The sequence below is a fragment of the Aureobasidium subglaciale genome (assembly GCF_000721755.1).
Source record: "Aureobasidium subglaciale EXF-2481 unplaced genomic scaffold scaffold_4, whole genome shotgun sequence".
NCBI lineage: Eukaryota > Fungi > Ascomycota > Dothideomycetes > Dothideales > Saccotheciaceae > Aureobasidium > Aureobasidium subglaciale.
Genome location: NW_013566991.1, coordinates 340011 through 349815, shown reverse-complemented (window position 1 = coordinate 349815; position 9805 = coordinate 340011). Strand labels below are relative to the sequence as shown.

The window sequence follows — 9805 nt, the reverse complement described above, 5'->3', positions numbered from 1 at the left end:
CGCCTCTTGCAACTCAACAAAGTCGTCAGAGAGGAGAGCGAGACCAACTGTGTCTTGTCAAAACATGTCAAGGCACGGATGAATCTGCGTCAAGTCGGCCATCGCTCTCTAATACCCACAAGACTTGAGCGACAAAGGCATAGTCCTTAGGAAAGTTAGTACTCCATGTATGTAGGTAATCTTACTCGTAGTATCTATCAAAGATTGCAAGTCCGGTGTCAATTGGCATGCTTCCATTATCACATCTCTTCTTTTGATCTGCATGTTATTGCGCTAACTGCACCAAGCCGCAAAAGTAGACCAAAAGTCTGGTAACGAATTGTCGCGCAATCCGTCTACTGTGCAGTTGATATACCTTAGAAAACGACACGCCAAGTCGAGACTGGTGAGATGGTAACCCTGTCTGGAATATTCATCATCGTTGTCAACGACAACAAGTGGTTCGAATTGCTACAATTGCTGTTCTTGGAGAGTGTCCTGGGATGTCTCATTCTAGTGGATCCATGTGGAAGTGGTGGTTGATCATATCTCCATCTTTTGTGGTTATCCAACGCTTGGTGGTTGATCTCACTTGGTCACCCAAAATTTGATGGACGCAACCATATCGATCGTTCTTGTCAGAACCCAGGGTTTCTGAACTACACCAGAGGCATACTTGAAAGATTATTCTCGGACATGAAAGAAAAAGAAAAAGTTTGTTTTGGGATATCAATTCATTCGTACAAATACTGCCTCTTTTTGATAGAGAGATTATTTTCCTCCATGCATCACACCCTTTCATTCGTAAACGCCGTAAACACCCCTGCTTCTCCGTAGCTCCATAAGTCCACAAATCCAAGAATGTCCTTCTATGAGATGAATCCAGTACTGCTGCCTTGCTCCCTCAACACATTGGCACTGCGTCCAGCATCCCAGAACAAATCCACTGCCTCATTAACGTCTTGCGGCATGACGATGTTGTTATCTGCGCCTCTGCAGCGAGATAGAATGGCAGAGGGAGCGAGGAGTTGGATGGCGTAGCGGAGAGACACACGTTCGCCGTGCTTTGTGAGGAGATCAAGAGATTCGTCTGCGAGTTGGGTGGTTTGGACGAGTCCTTGAGCGGCATTTGGTTTATCGGCTTGGAGGGAAGGAGGTGCGGCGCTGGAGTACTCGAGACGGGCGCGTGTTGCGACGATGCTGCGGATTTCGTTTGCAGAGTAAGGGTGGGTGGGGACGATGAGGAGGCGGTTGAGGAGATCTGGGGGGATACCGTGGGCGGAGACGAGGTTGTCCGTTCCGCGGATGGTGGTGGAGCCGCGGTTGGAGGCTAGGATGACGATGGGCGAGATTGAGGATTCGAGGGCGCGGTTGAGGTAGGTGAAGCATTCCAGATCGAGCATGTGCACTTCGTCGATGAAGAGGACACCGGGGACGAGTTCTGCGACGCCTTGGTCGATGTATTTGTTGACGACCTTGTTGATCTCTGCGCGTAGCTTGTCGGTGATTTCGGTCTTGCGAGGCTTCATCAATTGACCCATCATGCTCATGACGTCTTGACCACCCTGAGGACGGGCGTTTGCGACATCCAGATCGTGGAGAGTGACATCCTGGACGACTTGCTTCTTCTTGTGGACTTCACCCTTTGGTACGGGGACGTATTCCTCGGCTTCCAGATCGAATTCGGTAGCAAAGGCGTCACTGCGACCGACACGCTTGACGGCACCGGTGTTGGCTTCAATGTAGATGACATCTCCGACGCGGACGCGCTCCTTCTGAATGGCCTCGTAGATGCTGGGATCCAGACGTAGCTTCTTTGTACCACGGGCAGAGCGCATGGTGATGAGAAGATGTGAGATGGTGCGACCGTAGCCACCTAGCGGGTTCTCGGCCTCCTCGGGAGTCAACTCTGTGACCTCGCCCTCGTAGACCTCCTTTGTCTCGTGTACCCGCAGACCGATGGCGCGGCGGAAGTTCTCCATCAAGGCTTCCGTCTTCTTGACCTCTGTGCTGTAGACCTCGCTGGCGACAATGGGGCAGAACGGCACCTTTGTTCCCAACTCTTGTGACACGGCCAATGCGAGGGCAGTCTTTCCAGTTCCAGGACCTCCGGCGAGAAGGACAGCACGACCGGCCATCTTCTTTGCTCTGATCAAATCAACGACGACGCCTGCAGCCTGTCGAGATGGGTCAGTATTGTGATCGCATGACTATCCGAGTAGACCAACCTCTCTGGCAGCGACCTGGCCGATGAAGCCTTGAGCATTCGTGTCTGCGCGGCCATCTGAGCGCAGACCCAGGCCTTTGATGTGCGAGTGTGCGGCGGTACGGTTCTCGCGCGAGTTTCCCTTGACCTGGGCAATTTGGACGGGCTTCATGCCGCCCGATGTGGTCGCGAGAGGACCTCCGTTGGCGACAGACATGATGTGAGATGTGTAGATGCAAGGTGGTTGGATGGGATAGCTGTTTCAATGGCCTTGATGCGAGCGCGAAGATGGCTTTCGCGGAGCAGCAGCTGCACGCTTGCCCCGGCTTTTTTTCGGTCGACAAGTCTGTAGAGACTGGATCACGAAGGTGATGCATACAAGACCCTAGACAAGCTACACACAACTCTCGCCCATCATGGTCTCATTACTTCAGCGCATGCGTAAGCTACAAACCGTATGTCTCGCTCTCCATCATTTGCGTCAACCCAACTAACAACCACCACAGAAGGTACATCATCCTCAACACCACCCGCCGCCAACATGTAATTGACCAAACTCTACACAGCTCCTCGCCATCCGTCTCGGTCCCGGCGCAGCAGTTCTCCCAAAAGAAATCTCCCGCATCCACATGCGCTTCGCCCCCAAAATCGACGGCGGCCACATGGGCTCCAAAAAGTTCTGGCGCCACGAACTCGTCCGTCTGAAATATCACAACCCTGCCATCCCAATGACCATCGACCGCACCGCTCTTCAAACCGATCCCGCTCTCATGACCATCTTCTTCGCCGATCCAGAAGCCTCGCCGACCAGTGGTGCTGCACCCACGACTAGCACGAGCGGAGATAAAGAGCCTAGCAATTATTCGCCTAGTACGAAGACAGAGACGATTGATATGACGGGTCGTACGCCGGAACACATCTTGACTGATTTTATGAAGATTACGAGTGCGAGACAGGTCGAGGCTACACAGGAGGAGTTGGAATCATTGCGTTCGCTCGAGGAGCAACGGGTCCGCAGTGAGAGAGACAGCAAGCTCAGTTTGGAGGTCAGAGAAAAGAAGAAGAGAGAAGAGTCCCTGCTGGCTCAGGCAAGAGGTGACCTTGCCTCTGCTGTCTAAGTCGGTCATTGAGCATACGCTGGACATGCTATATTCGTGTAAATTATACTGGGAAGGAGATGGCATTTTCGCATGGCGTTTGTTGGATGCTGGGATTACCAAAGCTACTAGTCGTGTACAAAAAGGCGCTTGCCATCTTTTCACTTTATCCGTTTGATCATTGAGACATTTGTGGAGTTCTCTGATTGCGTCTGGGAAGCTGTCGATTTCTGTCACGATGCTAAAGAAGTGCACTAAACAACTATGCAGCAGCCGTACCATTCCACCAGGCAAGACAACCCAGCACAAAGACCACGACCATGGCATCGGCAACGACAGTCTGCCAAATCACAGCATATCTACCAGCCATACTGATGTAGTGTGAGTAAGGCTGCGGTACCAACCCCGAGTTTGCAATAGTAGCCAACCATCCACTTCCCTGCAGTCTTCCCTTTTCCATGTAGTATCTGCTCGACTGCAGCACAACTTCTGCGGTCGCGAACATGTAGAAAAGTCTAGGGCCAAAGTCTGACCCTTCAAGCACCGTGTTGCGAGACATTTTGCTGCCGTGGAAGGTGCCGCTTGCTGCAATGTAGATGCCGAGGGCCAGAGCAAAGACGGCGTGGACGACGCGCCAGAGGTAGGTTGTGCCCGTGGGCGAGGAGGCTTGCTGCTGAGTTGTGCGTTGTCCTTGCATCATGGCTTTGAGCATGGGAGGAAGGTCGTCCATTGCTGAGTCTGGGATGCCTCCAGCTGCTGATGGGTCTCCACTGAGCAGTGACTGCATCATCTTGAGCATTGGGTCTTCATCTTGCTGGCCGCCTGGTCGCGGAAAGGGCGATTGCTGCTGTTGATGCTGTAGACGAGCGAGCTGGCTCTGCTCGGAGGGTGTGGGAGTCCAGTAGTGCTCTGAGATGTCGACTTCGTCCGGGTCTTCAATAGATGCGTGTTGCGGTGTCATGGTAGACGTAGCTTGTGCTGGTTTGGTAGGTGTCTGTGTCATGGATGCTGTGACAATGTCAGTCGTATGCTCTCCAAGCAGTGTTATGCAAAGCGACATACGCTCTTCAGGTGCAGGAGCAGGTCTTCCACTCAGTTGCGTGATTCGCGCCAGTCTGTCCGAGCCCTCAGTCTGGATCTTTGCATTACGCTTCTCGCGACGCAGACGAGCTGCTCGCTGTGCTGGTGATTCTGTGTCGACGTCTGCCATGATGCTTGGCTTTGCGGGCTGTCGTTGTGCTTAGTAGAAAGCTGGTCGCATGGGTTGGAAATCTAGCTCCACGTCGTCATGGCGGCACCTTCCGTCTATACCATCAACCTCGACCCCAACATCTCTAACCCGCCGAGTCACATTGTCCAGCACACACACATGAGACAACATTTGTCGCAGAAGACTCACACTACACTCCATAAACTGGAATGGTTGGTTAATCGAGTTCGTCGAGTCCGAAGACGTAACCATGACTTTCAGCTGACCCTGCCGTATGTACCGTTGATGTCACCAATTGAATGCTTCTTCTTCTATTTCGTAGTGCCCGCGTCCATCTAGCAAGGCGTATCAGCCATCGTGATATCTAAATCATGGCAAGACACAACGACTCTCAGGGCAAGAAAGCGAGCAACCCTTCTAAAAAGCCTCTTCTTACCCATTTCCTCTGCATCCCTCTTGTGAATTCAACCTCGCAACCTCAACTTGAAGCCAGTATCAGCAAGTTCAAGGAGGATGTCTGTACTGCGAGGTCAGTCGACACTAGCCCAGACACAGTTTCGATAGCCGAGAGCACTGTCAAAGATGGGATTGCCCAGGAAGACAGGTCTCCTAAGAATATCGGAGAGACGACAACACCAAAAGTACAAGCACCAATGATACCCGAGCAAGCAATCAGACCACCTGGATCATTACATCTTACCCTTGGAGTAATGAGTCTAGACGAAGGAAAGCTGTCTCAAGCAACCACATTGCTCCAGTCCCTCGACGTGGAAAAACTGCTTCGAGAAGCAACACCAGATCGAGCCACCGAACCTAGATCAGGGTCAGAATCATTAGATGGCGCAGAGATGTATCTCTCAACTCATCCTTTGTCTGTCTCCCTCTCATCCCTCGAACCAGTGCAATCACCCACAAAAACAAGTATCCTCTACATCCGCCCAGAAGACCCAACAAATCGCCTCTTTCCCCTTTGTTCAGCCCTCCGAAACACATTCATCCAAGCTGGCCTCTTAGTCCCGGATACAAGACCACTAAACCTACACGCCACAATCGTAAACACAATCTACATCAAAGGACGAAAGAAGAAAAAGGCAACGTCAAAACCAGCTTCCGACACGGAAAAAACAAGGACGACGGAAATGACCAAATCGACAAAGGATGAAGAAGGCAAGGAAGGCGAAATCAAAGCAAACACCCCATCTTCAGGCCACGGACCATCAGCAAAATCGAGTTTATACATCGACGCCTCCACCCTTCTCCCTCGCTACAAAACCTACATCTGGGCCTCCGATATCCTAATCTCTAAACTCGCAATCTGTGAAATGGGAACCAAGAAACAATTCGACTCTACTGGAAAATGCATTGGAGAAGCTTATGCAGAAATCGCCATTCTTGAATTTTGATATGTGGGTACAAGTGTAGCATCTCCGTAAGAGGTGTGCATGGAAATCTCGGGGCTGTAGAAAGGCACAGTGTTTTTCGAATCTAGAGCTATTCCTGATGGAGTGTCTCTGAAGAGGACTGTCATTCTGGGACCATGTCCGCTAATCTGAAAAAAAAAAAACCATGTCTTTGGACAGAGCGTTTTATAGGGAGATCAGCTGGCGTGGGAGCGTCTACAAGGGCACAATGGAGTGATTGGTTCAGGTCTCACACATCTCCGTCCGTCTCCTGCTACAGCAGTTAGTGAGTACACAAGCTGCAGTAATGCACAATCATATTCGGGAATGAGACATTTGAATCGAGAGAACAGAGCAATTGTGATCCAGGGGTATAATGCAGAGGAAAACAGAAAAAAGCAAACTCCAAACTCCATCCCAGTATGAACAAAAGAGAAAAAAGAACACCAAAACCATGCCGTCATTCAATTTAATCATCCCCTTTACTCCTCCTGAGCTGCAGCACCCCGCTTGTGAGGAGGCAGGGCCTTCTTCTTGTGCTCCAAGCTTTGAGCTGTCTCCTGAGCAGTTGGCTTGGGCTTGCTCTCGCCGATGAGCTTGAAACTGACCTCGATGCCAGAATAATCGGCCGACTTGAACTCGAAAGCAGGGGCGTTGCGAGCATCAGCGGCGACCTTGGCCCAAGCTGCCTTGTTGTCGGCCTCAAGCTGGTCAGCCTCCTTGAGCCAAACAGCTGTTCTTGCCTTCTGTTCAGGGGTGAGGGTGACTGAAGGAGCTGTGCGAGGGGCGACACCTCTAGTGGCGAGGGCTGCGCGATTCGTGGCAGGTTGAGTCTTGTTGTTTTTGAGGTAGGGAGATGGTCTGGCTGGACCACGCTGCTGCTTAGGGCCCTGCTGACGAGGGTGGCTGGTGTCTCGGCTCTCTTGCTTGTGGTACTCAGATGCTGAGCCTCTCAAGAAGACTTCAATGCGAGAGGTCTTGTTGTCGAGACCAGAATCAAGCTTGCCCTTGGAGAATTGACGGACGAGTTGGTGGATCTCTCTGCGTTGGTCACGTTCCAAGGCCACGGACTTGATGGGGGTGAACTTGGACACTTGATCAGGGTTCTTGATGTAGCGAGAGAGCATATCCTTGGCATCACCCTCGAAGACGGCAAGGAGACGGTCGGCAGCCTTGGGATCGGCGGTAATGAGAGCTGCTCCACTGGGGTTGTTGATGGCGGAGAGCTTCTTAGACAGAGCGGGTGACTTGATACAGACAAGCATCTGTTCAAGGTCTTCAGCAGACAAGAAGACGATGGTGGGTGTGATAGAAGACATGTTGTTGATAGTGATTTGGAATTGCTGGATGAGTCGGAGTATGATCTTTGCAAGGATTTCCCGAAAAATGGGATTGCTGTAAGGAAGAGTGGTGCAGGGTAACTTATATGACATCAGTTGATGGTCGTGGTATGGATATGTTGTTGGAGCGTGATATCAGAAGTGGTGAGATGAGAGGGTGGACGAATCGAATGTGTAAGACTGTATGAGGTACAAGAGAGAGCGGGCTAAGGTTGAAGATGAATCGAGGAAGATGAGACTTTGTGAAGTTGGGAAGAAAAGAAGAAAGGAGAAAGGAGCATGGACACGAGCAGGTGAGTGTAGCGACAAGACTAGTGGCCTGCTATTGTCGCATATCATTGTCGCCAGTATTCAGTAGCTAGTGAATAACTCGTGTAGAGGACAATAGCCGACCATAGCAGCGAATGCCGTGTGGCCATTTGTGAATAGGAATTTAGAGTGAAACGTGAAGAGTGAAAAGTGAATTTTGGAAAGTGACATGATTAGAGTAGACTAACATAGCTTTTGCAGGGCATGTCAGTTCCATTGAGCCATTTGTCGGGATTCCAGCCATCGCAGTTGTCGCCGACCGCAGGGTTCAGACGACTAGCAGCAAGCCTTGCGAGATAGATAGAAGACTGCATCGAATCAGAATTGGTCCAAGCAATGTTTTCGCCGTGGTACTTATCCCTGCTGGGATGCGACACCCGTCTACCACAACTGACTCATCAGCATAGTAGCCTAGGACAAGCTTCTCTGAAGCGGCCAATCTGTCTGCTTCGCGTAGTATTGCATCAAGATAAGGGAGTGTTGATTTCGTGTTCAACAAGTCCTCGAAGGTGAAGGGGTGACCACTGAAGCATGATCGCATCTCGTCCTTGATGCGGGCTTGTGAATTCGAATCGTATGCGAGATATGCGACAACAGTCTGAAGGTGTGTAGCAATTGGGTCGGCTGCACCGACGAAGAATGATAGAATACTATGGTGATAGTATTCAGAGCTGCTCCTGACTCCGTAATGGGTCTGCAAAAAGTGTGATTTCTCGTTGAAAAACTTGCATAGCCTTTGTAGTAGCGTCGTCCTGTTTCTCGCTGCCCGAGTGGCCTTGAAGCATTGTTGTCTTGAACAACGAGACCCAGCTGGTGTCATCCTGAGACACGCACGACAGAATCTTAGTAATCCATGGATGAAAGCGAAGAAACGAACCATCACAAGAAGACTCAGTTCCTAAGTCTGCAAGCTTGTCCGCCAAATTGCCAGCTGCGGTACTGTCTACGAAGCTGAAACGTTGCCCCATAGTGGCAGTGCCCATGATCTCCTAGGAGAAACATGTTAGAAGCCTAGAGACCGGGACGTCTTGTTTGGTGGACTTGGCAAGTGAATCGAGGAGGCCATCTACACTGGCATCGATGACAAGCTCATTGTTTGCGGCTTGACTCATCAACTGCTCCGACATCCCGTAACGCATGTAGGCGTCTTTGAAGACGTGAGGTAAAGCAAGATGTGGTTTGGAAGGGTAGATAAGATGTAGCTTGTGTTGAAGCTCGAGCGTCAGACTCGGTCTGGCAACCGAGTATGCGTAGGGGGCCACACGTACGACGATTCCTAGGACCAAATCAGCACGACTAATGAGACAATTCCGACAGCCCAGGATATACCATGAGCTTGATGAGCTCTAAGCAGAGCTCGCTCGTAGCTGCCTCTAGCAAGATGCCGTCCTTTCCAAAAGAAAGTGAACTTTGCCAGACACGGGCCCGGAACGAGGTGGAAGATCTTGAACAATTCGCGGACCGAGAGTAGAAAGAAGAAGTCTGACACAAAATACTCAAGCAAGAGGTCGTGATATGTGCCCGGATCCGATAGTTCTGGAAGCCGACAAGCCTCTGTGATCATTGCCACGTGAAGGATGGTATGGATACCGGCGCCAATCAAAAGCCATGATAGACCGGTTTGTGGCGAGGCGCGGAAACGGTAGCTGGAGGGTAGAACCGAAAGACTGAGGTAAGCTAGCAAGCAGACACGAAGACCACTGCGGAGCCCCATCACATGGTAGCAGATCTTTGAGCAATGAGGCCAGCAAGGTTCCTTGAGCGGTACGATAAGCAGTAGCCACATCAAGAGACCTGGGTTGTGGCTGTTGACCATTTTGGTGATATAGTGTGAGTGTGCTAAAGGTCCGAGGTGTTGAGTGGTAGAGGTCTGAGGTGTTGAGTGGTAGAGCTGAAGAAGGAGAGTGTAGATACAGGCGTTTGCTTATCGAAGACAAACAGACGGCGAAGGCACCTTCCTCCACCGAAGCTAGGTAGACAGACTGCCCTCAACTCCTGTTCATACTCAGATCGGCAATGGCGCCTGTAGTCTAGATGATCGTGCCGTCTCGAAGGCCGCATGGGAACTATTGTCACGTACATACGCAGAGTAAGGCAGCTCGACGCAGACCTTTATGATACTTACATTCACTCCATATCCATCTCTGATGCCGTGTCCAACTCACCGCGATGCAGTACTATCAAATCCTGACGAATTTTTGTCGCGAGAGCCTTCCACGTCCATATAACTCTTTGGAACGAGGTTTGCCAAGTCGATATACAAT

The 9805-nt window shown here is 50.9% G+C and overlaps 5 protein-coding genes across 5 annotated transcripts; 2 read left to right on the top strand and 3 right to left on the bottom strand.

Annotated features, from left to right (window-relative positions):
* Positions 1 to 568: 568 nt before the first annotated feature.
* Positions 569 to 2459, bottom strand: AUEXF2481DRAFT_86682 (uncharacterized protein). Its single transcript, XM_013491008.1, has 2 exons — positions 2208 to 2459; positions 569 to 2156 (listed from the first exon to the last, which is right to left on the bottom strand). The coding sequence occupies exons 1-2, from the start codon at positions 2400 to 2402 to the stop codon at positions 849 to 851; spliced, it is 1503 nt and encodes a 500-aa protein (XP_013346462.1). The 5' UTR covers positions 2403 to 2459; the 3' UTR covers positions 569 to 848.
* Positions 2460 to 2601: 142 nt separating this feature from the next.
* AUEXF2481DRAFT_27120 (uncharacterized protein) lies at positions 2602 to 3303 on the top strand (the record flags this gene model as incomplete). Its single annotated transcript, XM_013490787.1, has 2 exons — positions 2602 to 2640; positions 2752 to 3303. The coding sequence occupies 2 exons, from the start codon at positions 2602 to 2604 to the stop codon at positions 3301 to 3303; spliced, it is 591 nt and encodes a 196-aa protein (XP_013346241.1).
* Positions 3304 to 3544: 241 nt separating this feature from the next.
* AUEXF2481DRAFT_2692 (uncharacterized protein) lies at positions 3545 to 4492 on the bottom strand (the record flags this gene model as incomplete). The annotated part of the gene is made up of 2 exons (XM_013490679.1): positions 3545 to 4290; positions 4345 to 4492. The coding sequence occupies 2 exons, from the start codon at positions 4490 to 4492 to the stop codon at positions 3545 to 3547; spliced, it is 894 nt and encodes a 297-aa protein (XP_013346133.1).
* Positions 4493 to 4863: 371 nt separating this feature from the next.
* On the top strand, positions 4864 to 5895 carry AUEXF2481DRAFT_2691 (uncharacterized protein; the record flags this gene model as incomplete). Its single annotated transcript, XM_013490678.1, has 1 exon — positions 4864 to 5895. The coding sequence occupies one exon, from the start codon at positions 4864 to 4866 to the stop codon at positions 5893 to 5895; it is 1032 nt and encodes a 343-aa protein (XP_013346132.1).
* Positions 5896 to 6100: 205 nt separating this feature from the next.
* AUEXF2481DRAFT_77685 (uncharacterized protein) lies at positions 6101 to 9760 on the bottom strand. Its single transcript, XM_013490989.1, has 6 exons — positions 8871 to 9760; positions 8612 to 8817; positions 8419 to 8530; positions 7927 to 8351; positions 7730 to 7849; positions 6101 to 7313 (listed from the first exon to the last, which is right to left on the bottom strand). Exons 1-6 carry the CDS (start codon positions 9355 to 9357, stop codon positions 6375 to 6377), a joined length of 2289 nt encoding a protein of 762 aa, XP_013346443.1. The 5' UTR covers positions 9358 to 9760; the 3' UTR covers positions 6101 to 6374.
* Between the last annotated feature and the right edge of the window lie 45 nt (positions 9761 to 9805).

Coding starts and splice junctions, on each gene's coding strand:
- AUEXF2481DRAFT_86682 (XM_013491008.1), bottom strand. CDS start 2,402: ATGTCTGTCGCCAACGGAGGTCCTCTCGCGACCACATCGGGCGGCATG. Junction 2,157..2,207: donor GCCAGGTCGCTGCCAGAGAG/GTTGGTCTACTC, acceptor CCATCTCGACAG/GCTGCAGGCGTCGTCGTTGA.
- AUEXF2481DRAFT_77685 (XM_013490989.1), bottom strand. CDS start 9,357: ATGGTCAACAGCCACAACCCAGGTCTCTTGATGTGGCTACTGCTTATC. Junction 8,818..8,870: donor TAGAGCTCATCAAGCTCATG/GTATATCCTGGG, acceptor ATTTGGTCCTAG/GAATCGTCGTACGTGTGGCC. Junction 8,531..8,611: donor AGCTTGTCATCGATGCCAGT/GTAGATGGCCTC, acceptor TGTTTCTCCTAG/GAGATCATGGGCACTGCCAC.